The following is a 21,814-nucleotide window of genomic DNA, read 5'->3' on the forward strand; positions in this document are numbered from 1 at the left end:
TGTGTGTGTGTGTGTGTGTGTGTGTGAGCCAGAGAGGTGTGAATGCCAGAGAGGACTCTGGCCCAAGCCAGAATAATAAATCAAGCAGATAGCGGTTTCCTCTCTACAGCGGCCCGAGGAAAGTGCTATCTGACCAGTAGGACACGGGAAGGCACTAAAGAGGAAAAGATCGGAATCAGTTTATTGGTCGTTGAATCTCAGCAGCTGTGGATGTCAAGGAAGGATGCATCAGGGAGGAAACCAATCGTATAAAAGTGGATAAACTGTGGAAAGGGTCGGTTTTACAAGAATCCAGCCAGGGCTTCATTTGATCTTTGCTGACAGATAATGTCTTGGATATAAAATTTAGATTTGTGTTTTGTAGAATTGAATGGCTGCATTAAACACTTTTTTGTCTTTTCCACGTCTGACCTAAATCACCAGCCTGACTGCTTTGTGACAGGCGGAAGGGAAAACAGGAACTATATCGTCTCACTACGGCATCAGTCCAGTTCAAGCCCAGTTATTCAATCAGATCATCCTTAAGTGATGCAACATCTGCACTTAAATGTATTAGTGATGGCCTTTATATTTGTTTCTCTAAATAAATGCTACAGCTTGCAAAACAAAAGCTAAAGTACCCAAATGCATCAGTTCAGACATGTTAAAATACAAGACGCTAACTGAGCTTCTTTACTGTTGCCATGGGTGATGCAAAGTTACTCCAGTGCTTCTGAAAACAGCACATTCTGTGACCACCTGAAACACATTTAGGTTTATTAAATTAAAAATACCAGAAAGGTGATTTACGAAACCCGAAACTGGCACAAAGGCAGCACGGTGGCTGAGTTGTCGGCGACGTTGTCGTTCTGCTTGTGCTTGCCTGAATTTTCTCTTGGTTCTTGGGTTTCCTCCAGCAGTTACAAAATATGTTTGGTAAGATGGAGAGTCTAAATTAGCCTTATGTAGGAGTGCGAATATGAATAGTTGTCTTGCATTTCCTCTGTAACAGACTGGGCATCAGAGATTATTCAGAGTAAGCAGTTAAGCTCAAAATGATTAATTTAACGTTTTTAAAATTGTTTTTCTTAAGACTTTTGAGTAAGGCAAATTTTCTTTGCACCTGTCTGCTGAACACATTGGAGTTTGACATCAAAAGGAGGAAATTAGCATTCTTCTTTTGTTTCCGGGCATTTTGATATGTCAAAAAAAGTAAGATTTTTAATGGAACATCAATTATTTTTATTTTTAAGCCCAGGTTTGAATTTCTTCTCATAAAACTTTGCCATTTTAAAAAAAAATCTTGTTTTCCAGAGACCTACTTTCAACTTGATTAGATATTTTTCTCTTAATTTCATGTTTTACTGTCGCATGAAAAGTCTTAGAAATTGCATTGATGGGTTTCTGGCGTAGCTTATTTGAAGTCACCCAACAACAGTTCATACGGATAAAGAGCTGGCCTTTGACTATACCGGTTCATGGCGGATTTACTGGTCATGTTGTGTCATTATCTTGTCTTCTGGTCCGGTTCTACTTTGACTTCATTCGTTGCGAACAACCGAATGAGGAAAGTGCTATCTGACCAGTAGGACACGGGAAGGCACTAAAGAGGAAAAGATCGGAATCAGTCTTTTCCTCTTTGGAGATGGTTTAGCATCTCCAAACCGTCACACTTCTAGTTCTGCACTTCGCAGTCAGTGTTGGGTTCTTTCACGTTTTATTTGCTTTTTGCAGAATTTCCGATCTTTGTCTCGATTCCTCTGACAGAGCGACCTCTTTGTTTTTCTTCCAGAGAAAATGATCCCTGTTGACATTTTATGGAGACTTCTGTTAGCATCTCAGCTCTCAGGGTGAACGTCCTCCGACTCCCAGACCTGTTCATGTTGACGGTTGTTTTGAACGTCCTGAACTCGTGAACCGTTTCGGCTCTTCTTGTCCTCCCTCGGTGTTCACTCTCACTTTAGCAGTCAGGGGCTCAGCAAACTGAATACCTGAGGTGCAAACAGAGCTGACCACCTCTTACATGACAAGCTGCCATGTTCTCATAATTCATGCGCACCTTGTTCTACACGTATATGTGGCATTTTAAGTGAGGAGAAAATTTTAGGGTGTCCTAACTTATTCCTGACTAAAAAAATAATATTTTTTAAAATATATTTTGAAGAAAAATGTTATCAGCATTTTCTATATTGGTAAAATTGGTATTAAACATCTACATGTTCAGTTATATCAACTATGTTATCCTAATTTTATTTCTTTCTTTCAAACAAATCTCTATTTTTTTGACAGATCAAATGTAACTAACCAGAAATGAAACCTTGAAGTGTGGACTAGTTTCCTTCATGGTATTGTGACAGTTCTGCTTGTTCCTTCATCCCCAGCTCTATTTTAGTCAGACTCTGCACCACATCCATCCACTATTTGGGACAAAATGCTCCGGTTCTGGATCCAAAGGAGCTATTTAAAGGTTCCGAAAGAACAAAAGCTAACAAAAGCAGTCGTTAACAGATCCTGTGGCCAAACACCGTCAGCTTCAGATAAAGCAGACAGGGTCCTTTCTTTTGTTGCTGGCTGGTTTTGCAGACCGCTTTTCAAGTGAAGACACATTAAATGTGTACGTTGGTATTTATAGCAGCTTCTTGGAACAGAAACTTTCTGTAAGGGAGAAGGGTCACGGTGTGCGCTCGGCTCTGTGTACATGTGGTTTGTAACCAGATCACAGAGGACAGAAGGACAAAATTAAGACGACTCTGTCACCATGCTATTCATCATAATCACACCCAGTGGAAACTAGCCTCTACTTCTGCAGACAATACACAGAATGTGGTAATAGTGAGGAGTAAATGTGTTACAAGGAGTAAAAAGGTGTTGTGGGGCATAAATTTATTCTGTAAAGTGGAGAATTCAATCTAATGCTGGTGAATGTGGTGTTGATGGATGTGAGACGGTAGTAAAACTGCTCCTGGTATGGAGTTTTAAAGGCTTAAAGGGCATTAAAGGAGGCAAAAATAGTACCATGGGGTCCTTGAAATGGTGTAAGTTGGCACTGAGAAACGTTGAGGGGTTCTTAAAGAGGTTTTCACTGCGAGGTTTAAACACTTCCACTAAATTCAAAAGTCAGAACTAATGTAAGGCGAAGAGCTGGAAGTTAATGGGTTTCTAAAGGTGATTTTCAAGAAAAGAAGGAAGTTTGGAGGCTCATTGCAAAGTGGAGTTTGCAGCCGACTGACATGATTTCTGCTCTGTTGAGAATCCACCTTCAGGGCCGCTACGGTGCTTAATTATTTAGAAAATGTTTTGCTTTACTAGGAATATGCTTCTAGATAATTTACTCTGAACCTTTTTAATGTCCAGAAGATTTTGTAATTAGTTATCACAACCGGAAAGTCAATTTAATATTCAAATTCAACTTTTACCCCATCTATTGTAACTTCTACATCTATATTTCCTTAATAACTTCAGAATCACATCAACTTAATTTTCTCCAGATTTAAGAACAGTTTGCGTTTATCAAACCATTTTTGTGGTTTGTTCATTTCTGGTATGATTTCATGTAAAAGCTGCTGTAGGCTCTCACCTGTACAACATCTATTTGTATCATCTGCCAACAAAACAAACTTCTTTTTTTTTACACTTTTGAAACCTTACACATATAATTTGTGTACAGGATTAACAGTTTTGGTCTCAACACCGCCCCCTGGGGGACACCACAAGTAACGTCCAAACATGACGACTTTCACAAATTGCTGACGGCTACTAAATAGATCTTCATCAACTCCAAAACCACTTCCAGTAATGTATACTCCCAGTATAGCATAATACTCTAAGTTCCTGGTTGCTTTTCAATGGGGTTCTATAAAATGATTTCTTCTTGGCAGGTTAGCCAGGCTGGCACAAAAACTACACCGACAAAAATAGAAGCTAATCTGTATTTACTACCATGAATAATCTCATCTGATCCAGCCGACCATCTGAAATAATTGAGTGACAGGTTGTGTGTGTTTTATTACAACATTGTGTTGACTCATGTTTTTCTGAAGCAAATGGTTATTATCATAAACGCAGACAATGACTCACTGATCTGCTGTATGAGGACAAACTACGAACCACAGCAACAGCTTCGCACAAACTTAATCCAGAGACTCTAGGAAAAAATATAAAACAAGCCTGTTCAGTTAGATCACCTTTAAAAATTGTTGTATTGCTACTTATTAATCGTCATATATCATAACTTAAAACTGTGGTGGTAGGTATGCATTGTGAGAATTTAAGTTTGTGCTTTGATCAAACGAAGTAAAATAGAACTGACAGTAATAGTGTTCATTTTTGAAGCTTATAATTGCTCTTTAGTTATTCTTTATGATCTATGAAGCACTCAATATGCTTTATGGGACTGTGGTTGGCGAAGTTATATTGTTAGAAATAACAGGGATAATTTTTGATTTTGTTATTCAGATGACATTACAAGTAATTATCAGTTTATTATCACAGCATCTGAATAGCAATGAACTGTAATTTATTTTTTATGGCCTCCATAACATTTGTTACGACAGATACTAGGTGCTAAAGGCAGTTTGTTCTTAGGGATACAGTTTTGAATTATCACGGTTATGATGATGATTATGATGACAATTATTACTATTATTGCGATTTTTTTTGTGCTAGTTGTGTTTTTCAGCATTTTACTCACGTTTACGTCACGTCTCCTCTGTTACATCGATGATATCGATGAAAGTTTAATGCCTCATATTTCCAGTTGGATTATTTGTATACAAGGAAATAAATAAAATGAATAAAATTCAGATGGGTCAGACTTAAACCTTGATTATTTCTGGCGGTTTACATTTTCCCTCTGATCTTGCCAAATGGCCAAATGCTAGCAAAGAGTCAGAACTACTATGTTTGATTGTTGTAATTTTATCATGGCAAACATTTAAAGAGATAAAACCAGTAAATTGTTTTATCCCTTATTGAGGTCATGCAATGGTATTTCCATGTTAGTTATATTTTACAGCATTAGATTGTCCGTGGATTAAAATTAGAGTTTTTACAAAGACTTTTTAAAGGTAAATAGGTCATATATCTTTTAATTTAGATTAAATGTGGTGTACAAATAATGTATATATTAGAGAGATATAACAAATATATAATAAACGGAAAAAGGTTGTCATTTTTTTGTTTAATAATGTATTTAAAATTTTATTTGATATGTTTACCTAAGTCGGAAGATTGTACCTAATAAATTCAAAATTCAATATTTATATTCCTCCTCCTCCCACTCAGTGTCAGGACTGATTCAGTTTTCCTCCGTGCTTCCACCCACGCCCCGTTGTTATGAAAGATTTCTCTGCAGGGCTTCTACAGGCCGCGATTGTAGCGGATAGAAGAAGCACACTTATCTCTTATCAGATACATACTCCTCAACGCACTCTGTATGCAACACCTACTCACATTAGTAGGGTTGCAGAAGGATTCGCACTTCAGCTTCTGCTCCATGTTTTGCTCAAGTAGGCAGCCACTCCTTTAAGTACGACAAAAATACCACCTGGCAAACGCACAACGCTGTATGGAAAGGCTGAAACATAACTGTTGGGTCAATCGGTGACTCCGTACAGAACAATTCAAGCCGTTTCCAGGTTAATACGTTGTGCTCAAATGTCCAGAAGGTGTAAAAAAATCTTCAAGTCAGAGTCTAGACTTCAAGATCGATGCGTATGTTTAAAATAAAGAAAGGTTTGATTTGTCAGAGAGGCTGGATTCAGGCTTGACTTAACACCCGAATTTAGCACGTTCTACTTGGAAGCCACAAAGCCATTGGGATTCACGAATTGTTACTGGCAAGCTGACTCTAAAAATAGAGTGACATTCTGGCTAATGTGCAATACTACTGTATGTGTAGCACTCGTTTTATGAGACACAAACCAGCAGAAGGGATGTTTAATAGTTGATACCAACCACTTTCCCCCCATTTTCTGTCCTGGGATACTAAACTGATTTCTGCCCTCTGACTTTTCCAATTTCAGGGAATTTCCTTGTTTAATTTAGAGTTAGAACAGCTGTAATAAATAGCTCTTAAAAATTGCACTATGGATGGAAACCAGCCAAAAACCAAAGCACTGCGACACATTCACCTGTCGAACATGAATGATGTACTGGGACTGTAAATGACTCTTCAAATGACGGATGACTGTGGCTCAGTGGGTCAAGTAATCCTCTTGAAATCTAAAAAACTATGATTTGATTCCAGCTTCGTGCTGCCACATGTCAAGGCACCTAACCCCAAGTAGCTTACCAATCTGGGTATGTGTAAATATGAGTGTGACTGAATGAATGCGGATCTGGTGTTGGGCGCGTTGAGTGGTCAGTATAAATATAAGAGGGCTATTTAAATTCACTAAATTTATCCTCTTCAAAATACCTGGCACTTAAATGATACAGCTGCCAGGTCTGATTTGGAATCAGACCTGGCAGTAAATCAATTTGGAGGTAGAAGTAAAAAAAAAACAAAAAAAAACTGGCAGCCTCATTGGTAGCTACATCCAACATGGCGCACATTCGCAATTCCAGTCTTACAGGTTATTTACCAAATAAGGAGCATGTGTGCAGAAAGAAAGGCACACCTGAGAAAATTCACCGAAAAAAAAGAAAGACTCCAACAAAAAATTGAGGGAAAAATCTTGGAAATTTGTGGGCATTTCCTAAGGTTAACTTTTCCATTGATAAAACAAACTTAACTACAAAATGCATTGTATTCTGAAAATATGTTAAATATTTTTATTTTTTTAAACTTCTATTTCAACATCTTTGTTTCCAGGAAGTGGGAGTGGTGGAGTGGGTGGGGCGTTGCCGGGTCTGATTGGCGCCACCGGCCCCTCGGTGATGATGAAACCATTCCTGCCGTTTCCCATGGAGACGACGTCGCCAGTCGGACTCTTCCCAAACTTCAACACGGTGCACGGACGCTGATTTTATTGTTGCAGCTGTCCAGTCTGACTGACATAAAAGGAGCTGTCATCAGATAATCCTCTGCAGCTGTTGACCTCTGACCTCTGTTTGTTTTGGAGCAGATGGATCCGGTGCAGAAGGCTGTCATCAGTCACACCTTTGGTGTTACCATGGTGCCCAAGAAGAAACAGGTCATCTCCTGCAGCGTTTGCCAACTGAGGTTCAACTCTGACGTGAGTTTGTTTGATGTGTGATGGTCGTCTGCGTGTTTGCTTTGCAGAAGTAAGTTCAAAAAGTTACTGAAGTAAATGTAACTAGTTGCTACTTACCTCTGCATTGAACAAGCGTCTCATACCCAAGCTGAAATACCTGATATGTATTTTGTCTGAGAACCATTAGATACTTGAGACCAATCGTGTGGTTTTAGAGTCTTTTGTTTCACAAACAGTGCGATAAAGCACTGGGGAGCTAATTAACCATTTGTGTAATTTAATCCAATTTTCAGATTAAAGTCAGGACTTTGGCATAAGGATTTTAGGATTTTCTGATAAATTTGTTGTAATTGGTAACTTAACATATTGGAAATAAATGTATGCAGCAGTTGTTCTTTCCTGTTTTGACTCAGGAAATGTCTTTAAGATCTCCATCCCCCCTCTGGCTCTAAGACACTCTTTATGTATTTCTGTAAATGGGGATTAAGGATACTGGGAGGAGCCAGAGGAGCTTGATTTTTTTTTCTCACATATTATCCATTTCAAATTCTGCTGTCATGACATACTAACAGTTTTAGCTAATATGTAAAAAATACAGTTTTATAACAGTTACCTCCTGCAGCTTTAAAGGGATGCTAATCAATGTGGAAATCAATGTGATTTTAGTCATTCTAACTTTCTTAAACAAGACAGGTTTGGTCTGATTTAATTTCTGACAGCGGGGCAAAAAAAAGAAAGAAAAAAAAGGTGCATCTGTGTATGTAAACTTCTGGTTTCGACTGTAAATATGGACATTTATTTTAAAACGCGCTCGAGAAATGAACGTACCGCAGAAGAAGCGCTCCTCTGGGTTTGTTTCAAGATGCTTCCTGTGTGTATAATCAGGTGTAAGAGGCACTCCTCAGCGCTGTATTAACACAGCGCTGTGTAAATGACACTGAGCGATTTCATGACTGCTGAGAGCTTAATGAGCTGCCTCATTACCGACACGTCCATCAAACATGACTAATCCACGAGCCGGTAAAATTATTCATGAGCGAACATGAATAGAGGAATTACTGCTGATAAGGAGGGAGTAAACAAGGAGCATTAACTCATTCTAACAAGCTGCGTAACAAGCTGGATCGGCCATGAAGGCAACAAGAGTGGAGTCATGGTGAGCAACACAGCACTCCTACTGCAGACAGGAAAACCTCTATTAAAACACAGACACTTTCTGAAAAGTGGTTACATGGAGAGTTTTGATTTTCCTGTTTCCTGTCACTTTTAGATTACATAAAGTAGTGCAGGAAATGTTGAAAGTGTGATGTGCGCGCTTGTCTTCTCCCCACTTTATCTCTGAAATAAAGTCCATTTCAACCAAACGACTTCTAATTTGTAAATGGAGTCCATCTGTCTGTAATTGAAAGCCAGCATTGTGAAGAGCAAGGAGCACAACAGACACGTCTGAGATAAAGTTTTGGGAAAGTTTTAAGCACCAAGTTTGTGAAGCAACATCCATCCATCCATTTTCTTTGAAAGAAACTGGCAAGATGTTGCAGAAAGCTTCTTTCTTTGGGAGCCTGTTTTTATAACAAAGAGCACGCGTCTTGAACAAGGTGGAGATCAGAGACTCTAAACTAGATTTAGAAACTCATTGTTCCGTACGCCTGATGCTCTGATGGATCTCGCTCTGTTCAACAGATTTTTCTTCTTACCTCATCGGTCTGGGCGTGTGTTCGATTTTTCGGCCCGGTGTCGACAGCTGCGTTTGGTAGGGCCCTGTAACCCTCACCCGAAGCCTCTGCTTCCAGGAGCTGGGCCTTGGGTTTTGTATGTGCATTGTAATGGGGATAATGCTTTGAGAGGGTCAGTATCCCCGTTAAGCCTTATTTAGTGCTGTGCCTGAAATCTTCCAGCTGCTTTGATGCCATTGCTAATGTGCTTCCCATGCTACACCTGCTATGCAGACCCAGTTAGACTGCAAAGGCAGCTAAAATGTGGATTCGTTGTACTGGCCGAGGTATGTGGTTGGATGCCGTTAATAAGAACTAAATTAATTATGCTTGTGTTCCTGAGATTTATGGCTTGAGCTTTGGTCGTGCTGCAAAAATAACCTGCTCTGTGTGGAGACTTGACCCTCTGTGCCTGAGATCACATATTAACACACTTAAAATGTGCAGTGAAGCAAACGCAGCAAATTAACATGGGACGTTTAAAGAATTAACAGTCTTTTTTTTTTCTACCTGTGTGTGTGCGCCCTCTAGTGTCTAATTAGAAAGAATGCAAAACCTCTGGGTTCGATGGAAGCGGCAGCAGAAAGGAGACGCATAATGTCAAAGTAAAAATCCTTAAAGGTCATATGTCATGGTTTTTTCACTAATCCTTCATCCAGGCTTTGGATAAAGGACAAGTTTTTTACTCTCCAAGCAATAGTTCATTTCCAAATCCGAAAATGAGACGTATAAGTGTAAAATGTAAATGTAAAATAATGCGACACCTGAACTGAACATCAGCACTTCACACAATAACTGCTTGTTACAAAGAGAGTAAAAGCTGCTTTAGTGTGGACTCATGTGATAAGGATTCGTAGATTAACTCGTCCAATCAAGAGGAGAAAGTTAGAAAGAGAGCTGTAGTTTGGAGACCAAGCAAACCGGCTCACTACCTGAAAATTTAAAAGCACTTAAAGAGCCTGAAAGTTATGTTATTAAAAAAAATACAAACAGAAGAGCAGTGAATGGAAACAGCTGAAAGTCTCACTATTTTACATATATTCACTATAAATCCATCAACAGTTCATTTTCTGACAAATTGTGTTTGGCCCTCAAAAATTCCCTTCAAGCTGAAATATTGGAACATAATTTAAAATACTGATTTACAATTAGATTGCAGTTGTAGTTAAATATCCTTAGTGTGTCTCATAAATAAGGGACTTTTTGTGGTTTAAAACCATACAGAGCATATTAACTCGTCGTTTCCATTAGATTTTTAAATATATGGGGCAAAACGTTTCCAACACAAAGGGTGAGCGATGAAGAGAAATCTGTCCCTCTCACCTTTTTGACAGAAATTTGACAGATAGGATCTCTGTGGAAAGAAAACTCTTGTGCTTGTTCTGTCTCTGCTAAGAAGTCAAACATTCATTCACCATATTACAAAGCTTTTTTTTTTGTTAACAAAACAATCTTTTCTCTGTCGTAGCAACATGTCACAATCTTTTGGTCAGAAAATCCTCTTTATCTGCCTGACTTTATTTAACCTGCTTATCTCCTTCAGAAACAATGGAGAAGCTGCTGTTTCTTATTTTATTTTGTCTAAGTGTCTAAAATCTGTAGGTTTTCTGGTTTGAAACTGATATTTGGACTTTCAACAAACTTAAACAAACCTAAGAAGTATAATTTTATGTTTTTAAGTCAAGAAAAAAATGACTTAATGCTTAAAGTTCTCTATCTCCGCTTGTCTTAGTTTTGGGCTTACATATTGGAGCAGAGACAGCAAGATGACAACATTTCACAAAATGAGACATCCTCCAGTCTAATTCATCACTTTAAAGTGACGTCAATTAGATATGACATGTGAAGCAGCTGTCACAACAATCCTACTGTTAGAACTGACTGCTGTCTTTATTTATTTATCTTTTTTGTCAGGGTATGGTCAAAGCTGTTTAGAAGATGAAATTTATTCAAATTTATTTATCTACAAAAATTTATGACCGGGGATTGAATCTCAAAAGTTCTTCCACAATGGAAGACTTAATATTACTCACATCTCCTGCAGCTCTTTCTCTCTCTCTCTTTCTCACTTTCTCTCTCTCCCTCCTCCGTCATCTTTTATTACTTTTTAGGAAGATATTTTACTGGCATGTATTTCTGGGTCATGGGGAGGAGGACAGAGAAAATGTGGAGGCAGAAACTCCTTAAAACTGAATAGATTATGTGGTGAATAAAGAATTACACAGAGCCAAATCTGCTTATTTTTTAAGTATGAAAACACAAATTATGCAAATGGAACATTGTAGCAACAAGCTGTCCTCCCCCCCAAAAAACTTGAATTCAAGTATTTGTATAACACATTTCAGTAACAAGAAAAGACCTGAGTGGACAGGGAGGTCCTAAAGTTTATTCAAATATATAATAAATATCTTTATTTATTTTAAATATATACTCCCACAGACATAAAAGACAAGGAATAACATAAGTTTAGAATAAAATAAGAGAGTGTTGCACATTTGTGTTTTTTTATTGACAATAAACTGTTCTATAGTCACAGTAGTTAATTTTAAAGAATAAAAATATGTTGAATTTTCTGCAGATTTGGACTAGCTTCCATGTTTGCAGGAGCTGCAGAGAGTTAGGAAACATCTTTGCAAAGATGTTCAATCAACAGAGCAGCACTGTAATTACATGTCATGTTTTTCAGTAGAGAAGCATACGGGCAGATCATATTTTTCATTCTACTGCCTTTATTTTGCAAGCGAAGTGGCCTCAGCTCTGAAACTGTCTGCCAGTTTCTGCTCTGTAAACGTAAAGGAGTGCTTTGTGCAGATGTGCTGCAAATGAAATGAAGAAACGAAGCAGAGAGTGACGAGACAAGAAACGGGAGTGAGAGCTGAACAACAGGAGGAAAGCCGAGTCAAAGCAGAAATAAAGCTCAACTCTTAGTTATTTGTATGTTTTCAGTCGCAGGCGGAAGCTCATTACAGAGGCAGCCGTCATGCCAAGAAGCTGAAGTCTCAGGAGAACAAGGCCAAAGCCAAGCTGTCAGTCACACCAGAGACCAACGGGAACAGCTGCGGTCCTGCTGGTCCGGCCCATCCGCTCCCTGCTAGCAGCGGCAGCAGTCAGGGCACAGGTGGAGTTTATCCCCCAGACAGATTGCTGATCTCAAACTTTTTATTTTCTAACTCTTCCTCCCTGTCATCCTCTCTGCAGAACTGTTCTCCATCCCCCCAGACTCCCTGTCCTCCGTCAAGCCGGGCCTCCCGTCCTCCACCTCCCCTCTCTCCTCCTCTCCCTCCGCCAGCAGAGCTGGCAGTGAGCCTCCGCCGTCCAGCCCACCCTCCGCGCTTCCGGCCCCCGGCCTCTCTTCGTCTTCCTCATCCTCCTCCTTTTCAAAGTCTTGCCCCCCGTCTGCATTCGCCCCCTACCCCGCGCCCGCTGCCCCGCAGACCGCCTCCTCATCCTCCCAGGATGCTCCTCTCTCTGCGGAGTCCGAGGAGGAGAAGGCGAAGAAGCTGCTGTACTGCTCTCTGTGTAAAGTCGCCGTCAACTCGCTGTCTCAGCTGGAGGCTCATAATGCAGGTAAGGAAAATAATTAATGAAACTTCATATTTATTTATGGTTTTTGGTGCTTTTGCATGTTTGGTTTCACTTTGGAGTAAAAATGAGTCAATATTTCTCTCATTAACCCACACTTAAAACACAAAATCCAGCAATGTGAGTGAAACATTTTTTATCGAAGCCTTTGCGTATTTAACCTCTAACCTTTATGCTACTCTGATTGGCTAGTCTTGCATAAGTATACCACTTAGTAATATTTTCAATTTTTGACTTTCAAAAGTAATGCAAAAATAGTTTAAAACACATATTTCAGGGAACGCCTCCACTTGCTTTGAACATTTAAAGATGGGAATAATTTTGTATTTATGTCTGGACTTTGACTGGGACATTCTAAAATATGATTACAGTATGCTGGACTTTAAAATACTGTTGTCGGTTTAAAAATCGTTGAACCGCTTAGCATCACAATACATTAGAGATCTGCTGCTGTTGAACCATAATAAATAAAACATTAAACATTTTGATGTGGTGATCGTCCACCTCAGTCTTCTCTAACAGCCCAACAGATTTTCCTTCAGTATTTTTGCTCTCTGACAAACTTCTTAAGCTTCCGCCTGTGGATTCACTCTGAAATTAAGTCACAAATGCACACCACGGTTTTCAGAAAGCATTTTATAATTTCTCCTTCCTCTTAACATACACACACAACTTTCTATTGTTCTGTCACTATAAAACATGAAGAAAAAAAAAGTTTATTGTACTAACAGTAAAAAAGTGAGCAAACAAACCACGTGCTAAAAGAAGCTGAGAACAGGAAGAATATCTAAAACCATGTTGACTGAATATTTTTTTTTAGGATTAACAATTCTTACAAGTTCAGCTACTTTTGTAAATTACTCCAGGAAATACGCTCTGAATATTTAAAAACCCTTTTTCTAATTTCATCCTGACTCGGGGGGGTGGAGACACGTCTTAAGCCAAAGCTCTGAGACTCTTCTACCTTCGAGTCTTTTTGACTCGAGGTTTTATGCCTCCCGTAATATTTATTTATGCATCTCAGGTTCAAAGCACAAAACAATGCTGGAGGCGCGCAGCGGCGCGGGGCCGATCAAAGCTTACCCTCGACCAGGGGCCAAACTGAAGAACGGCAGCAGCTCAGCCCTGAAGGGCTCCGGCCTGCAGAACAAAACCTTCCACTGCCAGATCTGTGACGTCCACGTCAACTCTGAGATCCAACTCAAACAGGTCAGCGAAGCTCAAATGCCTCTTGATCTCTGTTTTTTATTTATTTTATTCTTTTCAGGCAACTCCAGGACAAATACTTCCCTTTGTCAATTCATCCTTTCCACATGTTCTCATTTCTCCCCAACCTTTTGCTCCCCCAGTGTTTGCTTTTGGTTGTTTCTGATTAATTATGGAGGAAAAAAAACATACAATACTTCATATAATTTCCAATTTTCCTGACAGTGTTTCTGTTTAGTATTTTGGCAAACAAAACCCTTTCAGACCATTAATACGAATCTTCTTCAGTCACTTGCAGTCAAAATGCAGCAGAAGTGCCTGCTGATGCTTTTTTGATACAACTGGTATTACTAACGTCTCTTTGCCTCCATCTAGTGGTCAGAGTGAGAACTGCATCCATTTAGTATGTTTTTGGTGTGTGAAACGCTTTGAATTGGACAGAAACCAAAGTAGAAATCCAATTTCAAATAAAATCTAGAGAAATTGTTTCATCACTGCTGCAGAAGATTATGCCTGTTGCTGATATTTATCATACTTCAATTTATGTGCATCATATATATGCAAAAAAAGTCAGTTTATTTAGAAAGTTGTACATAAATTACAGGCCTCCAGGGATGTGTTTTAAATTTGAAATCTGGAACCTTTTTTTTCCCCACCAGAACCCCACATTCGTCCTCCTGATCAAACTAAAACAAGTCTGTGTTACCTCTTGCTATCAGATACCAGTTTTTTTTTAAAGAAATATTACTACAACACCACCATCAGCTATTTGCAGATTCTAGGTTGGTATAAATTGAGGCATGATTAGCGTGAGACAACTAAAACTTGAAAATGGAAAAGCGGCAAAGCTTACTTTGTTCATGTTGTTGACGTTGCAGCACATTTCCAGCAGACGACACAAGGACAGGGTGGCAGGAAAACCCAGCAAGCCAAAGTACAGCCCGTACAACAAGCAGCAGCGCGACTCGCTCACTGTGAGTGTCTCCTTCCAGCTCTCTGCTCAACTAACAGTGGAGAAATTCACCCATAGGACAGAAAGACGCAAAGAACATTTGCTTAAATTTGTCTTCATATTTTCTTTTTCCCCTTTCTCCTCGTTATCTACATGTTTCATTTGCTCTGCTCCTGACCTTTCTGCCTCTGATTCTTTATTTTTCTTATTTAATCTCATTTTTTTCCCCGTTCATCTTCTCTCCACTGCTCATTTCCTGTATTCTTCTGTCTTGCTTGTTTTTCCTTCTTCTGTTCCCTCTTTGCTTTTCCTTATCGTTTTATTTAATCTTATTTCTTTTTGTGTGTGCTGTCATTTCTTATTCCACTTTATTTTCTACCATTTTCTCATCTTGATTTTTTTGCCTTGCTGTTTTGTCTGCTTTCTCATTTCACCATTTTATTTCCCCTTTATTTTCTTATCTCATTTTATTTCACCTACTGGATTTGATCATTTTCCTTTTCCTCTTTGACTCCCTCCGTTATCACTCGTCTCCTTGTGTCTTCAGAAGGAGCTGGCGAAGCCTTCTCCATCTCCTTCCTTCCTTTCCTCTCCTTTCACTTCCACTTCCTCTCCTCTCCCTCCCTCCATCTCCCTCCCTCCTTCCTCCATCTCCTCCTCCCCGCTCCTCTCTCACTCCTCCTCACCCCTCACCCCTGCCATCTCCCTCCACCCTCGCCCTCCGTCGTCCTCGTCCCTCTTCACCGCCTCCTTCCTGCGTCCCGCTCCCGGACCCATCAGAACCAACCAAGGATCAATTCTCTTCGCGCCCTACTGATGTCCGCGGGAGCGGCGGGAGAGTCAAGCCCACAACCTTTGACCCCTAGCCCGCTGTGTGCTGGAGCTTCAGCTGTTGCTGCGGCTTTGCTTACTTGACAGAATCTTCCTACAGAGACATGAAGAGGACGGAGACGTCCTGCTTTTTGATCAAAGACTCTCTGGTTCCGTCCAACGCCTCCTGACACGGAGGGGAGAGGCGCCGTTGTGTTCACTGACCTGCTGACGTCGACCTGAACAGAACCAGGGGCTAACAAAGCTCCCAGACGTACTGGAGAACAGGAGAAGTGTCTGCAGTTATGGAATATTCATGAAGATCCATTCAGCACCGTATAGAAAGCAATAAGTGTTACAGGAAATGGGTTCAAAACTGGAAAAAAAAAGGCTGCAGCTCATTTCTTAAATCATTTAACATAAATATTAGACATTTTTATTTTATTTTTACTGGATTAGACTTTTTAAAAAGCTTTTTTTTTATCCTCAATCATTAAATGCATCAATACTAAGGATTCCAACTAGTTTAAACGTGAACTAAAAGCATCTTGAGGTTTTTTTTTTGTTTGTTTTGTTTTGGTAAAATCAGACAAATATTGGAGACATACAGTTGGATTCCTAAATGTGGATCCTGTTTCAGTTCCTTTTTTCCCCGTTTTATTTAAAACGTCTACCTCGATGAAAGACCTGGGAGCACTTATTTGTGCAGTAGTCCTTAAAAGGAAAATCGAAATTTGTCAAAGTAACAAACAAGAAAAACTAAAATGAACAGAAATCGGTTCTGGCCGGGAGAAGAGTGATCGGTGCAGCTGTAGATTTAATCCAAATGTCTAAAAGGGGGCGAAAACATTGTATTGGTTGTTTATCAGACTGATAATCCGCCTCCTCTGACTCAATGAAAAAGCAGAGGATGTAGGAATGTTCTTCCTCCCACTGAAGAAGCAAACCAGCACTAACAAGATGTCACAAAACAAAAAGCAAAAAAAATCTACTGCCATCTCATCATGCCTCAGATGTGGCTTCATATATTTACCAAATTATGATTTTTTTTTGTCTTTTCTTTAAGTAAAACAGTCAAATATCGGCGTCACCTCCTTAACTGATCAGATGTCTCCTACATATTAAAACAGTTTCAGTACCAACATTTATTTATTTATTTTTTTTATCTCATTCAGATATTTTTTTCCATGCACACTTCTACTGGTTGTCAGAGAGACGGCACTCAATCAAGATCAAGCTTCAAGATGTGGGCTTTGACTAGACCCAGAACTGACCATTTCTCAATTTGCTGCATTTAAATCTAAAACTAAAATGTTAATTTTGTATGATGGTAAAAACTGGATTTTTTTTACAATAAAAGCCCCAAATAAAAAAAAATTTACTCGTATCTTTAAAATTAAACTATTAATTATTAGCTCTAATATATCATATTGATTGGAAACGTTCTAATTTATAAGACCTGGATATCTGACTGTGTCTGCACGGGCTTTTTGGTATGTATTTATGCAGAAATGTTTTTTTCTAATTAGAGAAAATCAGTTCCTATTGCTTTAAATATCAAACAGTCATCATTACATTGTTTTAAATCCTACATAAAAACCCAGCCAAGAGGCAAAAAACACTTTTTTTGCCTTCATGTTGATGAAAATGTTCATTGTTTCAGAAAACCTCCATCCATCCATCCATCCATTTTCCTTCACCCTTGTCCCTCAGTGGGGTCGGGAGGGGTGCTGGTGCCTATCTCCAGCTCACGTTCCGGGCGAGGGGCGGGGTACACCCTGGACAGGTCGCCAGTCTGTCGCAGGGCAACACAGAGACACACAGGACAAACAACCATGCACACACACACTCACACCTAGGGGCAATTTGGAAAGGCCAATTAACCTGGCAGTCATGTTTTTGGACTGTGGGAGGAAACCGGAGAACCCGGAGAAAACCCACGCATGCACAGGGAGAACATGCAAACTCCATGCAGAAAGACCGGGGCCGGGAATTGAACCCAGAACCTTCTTGCTGCAAGGCGACAGCTCTACCAACTGCGCCACTGTGCAGCCCTTTCAGAAAACCTACTCAAACTAAAATATATAGAAATGGATAAAGAATAATGCATCTGTAATCATCCTTCTTATTTGTGCACTTAACTAACATGCAGAGAAAATACATCTATTTGTCTTATTTCTAAACTTACTTCAAATTTTCTGAGCAGAAAGTCTGAAGCGAAGAAATGAGCCAGTGGAAATGTTTTTGAGTGTTTTTGTCTGCGGTTTCAAATCCTCTCCACGTTTTGCTTTCTTCCTCCTGAACGACTTGAAGCATCCCCGTCTTCCAGCGTCGAACCGACCGGTAGAAAGACTTCTGTGTGTGTTTATCTATGCACCCTGTGTGACTCTCACCCATAAGACGGGCGTTTTCAAGAAGGCACAAACTCACGTCCATCATCTTCCTCCTCTGTCCGATGACGTCGTCAATAACACAATAACGTACGTGCGAGCTGCCGCTTTTTCTACTCTCCTTCACCTTCTTCATCAGCAATACTGGGATCCGCAGGGGGCCGGATGCTGGAACCAGCTCCCAAAACTGGGGTGAGGTCAGTAGAGGTGCACTGGTGGAGCTGAGATGATGTTTGTCTATGAGTGATTTTAAACAAAGCTGACATATTTTATATTTCTTCTAAAACTAAAAGTTTATCTTAATAAAAGGCACTGGAAAAATAGCTTATAGTTACTTAAGAGTTGTAAGAGGAGATCAGGAAGATTGCATTTCATTGTACAACTTGGACGCAGGTTTTCAGTCCCGCTTCAGAAATCATTCATACGCTGCTGCTGCGCAAAATGTCCTGAACCAAAAGGATAAAACCTGCAGACAGAGACAGAAAACACGCGTTGTAAAATATACATCGAACAGATTTTAGCTTTGAATTCATTCTTCAAACGTATAAAAAAAATCATATTTGCAAATTTATCGACCTCTCTGTATGTACAGTATTTATTTCCTTTGAACTTGTTTTTTAATGCGAAATGATGAAAATGGAAGATATGCAAATGTAAAATTTGTCAAGTGTCACATTTCATTCTGTAAATGTTTGTTTTCATTAAAAATAAGTGAGCAGCATTCAGAGAGTGTGTTTGTTTAACGAGCGCTCAGAGTCAAAAGAAATAAAAAAAAACTGAACTATTAGTAGATTGCTGGGTAGTTGGAGGTGTGGTTGAAATGTGTCTTTTCTCTGATCTGTTTTGTTTTTTGTTTTTTTTTTTTAAACAAAATTGGAGTCAAGTTTGAATTTTACGTCGATTATCTCTAATCCACATGTTGTCAAATACAACACTGAATCTCCGTCCCGTTACTCCGGCCTGATGTCGATGTGTTTTGATTTCCCTGGTGGGAAACATCAAGGGGCGTAAATAAGTATTCCTGCAGCTGCATCCAGTGTGGCAAAAAGATAAACAAAACTTTATATTTGAATATGCCTGGGAGAAAGGCTACTCCCTGTCATTTTGTTAATTGACAAAGTAGCACTTTCTCAGTCCGATGTGCTGACACCATGTTTCACTCTTGACCTTGGGAGGACAACAGCGAAGTTGCTCTCTCTTCTCCTCTCGCTTCTCGTAATGCAGAATATGCAGCCTGACCTTGTCAAAAGAAAATAAACACGGGTCATAGACTTTGCATTGTTACCTGCTCGTGTTTTCCTAGCTTTTAAACTAAATGAAACAAATCTAAACTGAAACATAATAAAATAAAATACAACTTAAGGTGTAAGTTTTTTTTTCACTCCGTGCAGAAAGTCACTAAGAGCAGAGAAACCTGAGCAAACCGGTCCAGTTGAGGACAGACCCAGAAAACTGGACTGAACTGGACTTTTTTTTTTTAACCAGCTTGATAATTTACTGCACTCTCAGCATCTCATGCTTTGTGATGTAAGTCCAGTTAAACTATGACCATGCCACGTTAGTGTCAAACCTGACAAACACGTCATTCATTCAGGCTTCAGACTAGCAATGACTGATTAGAGATTAAGACGAAAAACGAGTCGGATCAAAGCAGAAATGTAATGACTGTATTATGGTTGTTTCATATTGTTTGTATTAGAAAGGCCCACATTCCAATAGTGATCACCTGAATGGAAATTGTGTTCAAGCCGAGGTGTAATCCTCAGACATGTGGAGGAAGGTGAGCTTGTCAGATTTCTGGCCAACATGTGAAACATTGAGTGTTGAGTAAAAACGCTGCATCCTGAACGTACCGTCCCATTGGTGAAGCATGGTGGTGGCAGTATCATGCTGGACTGTTTTGTTTTTTTTTTCTTTTTCCCACAGGAACTTAGGAGCCAATAGCTTTAGATGAAACACATCCAGATGTTGGGATGGAAAATATCCCAGACCTAAACCTGACTTTGCTCTCCATCCAGTCAGATTGAGTTTGAGCGAATTTGCAACAAAGAACGGGCAAAAGTTTCAAGTCTCCAGACGTGCAAACATGGCAGATGATCGCTTGCTGCTGTGACTCAGGAGAAATGTGGTCCGATACAAACGCAAGCAACAGTTTCCAGATTTTTAGATGAAAAGAAATTTAAAAAAAAGTTGGTAATCTTGTTTTCATTATTATGCACTATTAAGAGTTTCATTTTATGACAGAACATTTCAAGAAGCCCAAATTAGTTATTTAGAACTTTTTATTATTAAGTAATGTAAAGCAGTTTGCAATACTTCATGAAGCATGAGGCGCATTTATTGTTTTTGCACATATATTAGAGCATAAGCTGATGGACGCAGTCATGTGACATCACTGCACTAAACAGCATCTCAAGTCAACCTAACATCAGCTGGTTGCTTCAAATTGGTCACAAAGTATCACCTCTTTTCTCTCCTCCTCTGATACAATTCAGCTTACATAAATAACTTGTTTGAAATGTTATTTTATTATTATTATTATTATTATTATTATTATTACAAATGTTCCTCAGGTAAAAAAAGAAGATACGTTTGGTTACAAAGTCACTACCGTCCCCTTTTGTTGTCCTGGAGGATCCTGAGATAAAACTTTTAACCTTTTAAGACACAGTTTCAGTTGAGCTGTAGTTCAAGGGTGAAATCGTACTTTTTGAAGAGAGGCGGATGTGAGGGGCTGGATGAGAGGAGGAGTTTTTCCTCTCACTTGTGGAATAAAGGCGACATGGAGCGGCAGAAGCAGCAGCAAGCAGAGCACAGATGTAAGATTTATGTGCTTGATGTTGCAGACAGAGGACATTATGGGAACGTTATGTGCAAGTAGCTAAAGTACGAGTGTTTACAGCCTCCAGACAGAGTGCCTCCCTGACCCCCTGTATCATAACCAGTAGAGGAATCTGGATCTCGGATTAGTTCTTTAGGCTTAAATAAGGAAAATGCAGGATTACGAGGAGTCTGTGTTGTTTCTGGGGAGCTGGGGTCCGTTCCAGAGGAGAATCTTCTTCGTTCTTTGCCTCACCTGCGTTCCATGCGGATACAACATCCTGTCTGTCATCTTCCTGCTGGCCAGCCCCCCACACCACTGTGACATCCCTCCCCACAGTAACCTGAGCCAGGAGTGGATCCAGGCCAGCATCCCGGCGGAGGTATTCTGAATTCGAGCCAGCAAATGCCTTCATTTTGGCAAAGCATTTCAGCCATTATAGTTTACTTTTATTTTTATTGTTTATGATTTTGTAATGTAAGTGAATTGCTCACATCTGTTCAGGTGTGAATAACAAACTAAGCTGCTGTTCTCCATTTGCTTTAGCTGTTTGCCCTCGCATAACCTTTACCATCAATGTCCACTGTGATATATTGTTGCACGAGGCATAAGCTGTAGCAGTTAAAGATTATGCTCAATGCAACAAATAGCAGAAATACACAGTAACTACTAGGCACACAAAGTGTCACATTTTTATTCGGGAGAGGCCAAAAGTAGAGCCTTAGAGGATTAAATGTGAAATTGGAGGAATCAGACGATTGGCTTGTAACAACTACATAAATTCATTAACTCATCTAATTTTACATAATTACCAGATTTAAAAAAATATATATATAAATTAACACAAACTCAAGATTTTGATCTAATAAGGCATTCTTAAAATTGCAAAATCAACATATGAGCGAAACAGTCAAATTGCAAACTTCAACTTGTTTATGTTAGGACAAATAAACAGCATTCCAGATTATAAAGTTATCATAAGGTCTATGTGCAAATAGCCATTTATTTTCAATGCTGCCTCATCCTGGCCTGACCGCAGTGGCCTGATTTGTATCTCATGAAATCACTGGGCGACAGACGAGGTACGGCCTGGACGAGTCTATCACACGGCAACACAGAGACACACAGGAAAAATAACCATGCACACACACACACACACACGCACACGCACCCGCACACACACACACACACACACACACACA

At 39.6% G+C, this 21,814-nt stretch overlaps 2 protein-coding genes and 1 long non-coding RNA gene across 3 annotated transcripts in view; 2 read left to right on the forward strand and 1 right to left on the reverse strand.

Annotated features, from left to right (window-relative positions):
• Positions 1–16,231, forward strand: part of znf385b (zinc finger protein 385B) — a 62,094-nt gene extending 45,863 nt beyond the window's left edge. The window contains exons 5-11 of the mRNA XM_007547225.2: positions 6,794–6,930; positions 7,047–7,157; positions 11,798–11,969; positions 12,050–12,418; positions 13,458–13,642; positions 14,518–14,613; positions 15,139–16,231. Coding sequence (XP_007547287.1) covers positions 6,794–6,930; positions 7,047–7,157; positions 11,798–11,969; positions 12,050–12,418; positions 13,458–13,642; positions 14,518–14,613; positions 15,139–15,408 — 1,340 coding nt within the window. The 3' untranslated portion in view covers positions 15,409–16,231. The remainder of the gene's footprint in view (positions 1–6,793; positions 6,931–7,046; positions 7,158–11,797; positions 11,970–12,049; positions 12,419–13,457; positions 13,643–14,517; positions 14,614–15,138) is intronic.
• A 213-nt stretch (positions 16,232–16,444) lies between these two features.
• LOC103134774 (uncharacterized) lies at positions 16,445–18,656 on the reverse strand. The gene is made up of 2 exons (XR_475859.2): positions 17,468–18,656; positions 16,445–17,069 (listed from the first exon to the last, which is right to left on the reverse strand). It is a non-coding gene; the product is annotated as an uncharacterized LOC103134774 (long non-coding RNA).
• A 1,789-nt stretch (positions 18,657–20,445) lies between these two features.
• LOC103134776 (solute carrier family 22 member 4-like) overlaps positions 20,446–21,814 on the forward strand; it is an 8,579-nt gene continuing 7,210 nt past the window's right edge. Inside the window, exon 1 of the mRNA XM_007547226.2 lies at positions 20,446–20,994. Within this exon, the coding sequence (XP_007547288.1) occupies positions 20,785–20,994 (210 nt within the window). The 5' untranslated portion in view covers positions 20,446–20,784. The remainder of the gene's footprint in view (positions 20,995–21,814) is intronic.

Source organism: Poecilia formosa, unplaced genomic scaffold (assembly GCF_000485575.1).
Source record: "Poecilia formosa unplaced genomic scaffold, Poecilia_formosa-5.1.2 Scaffold19, whole genome shotgun sequence".
NCBI classification, from domain to species: domain Eukaryota; kingdom Metazoa; phylum Chordata; class Actinopteri; order Cyprinodontiformes; family Poeciliidae; genus Poecilia; species Poecilia formosa.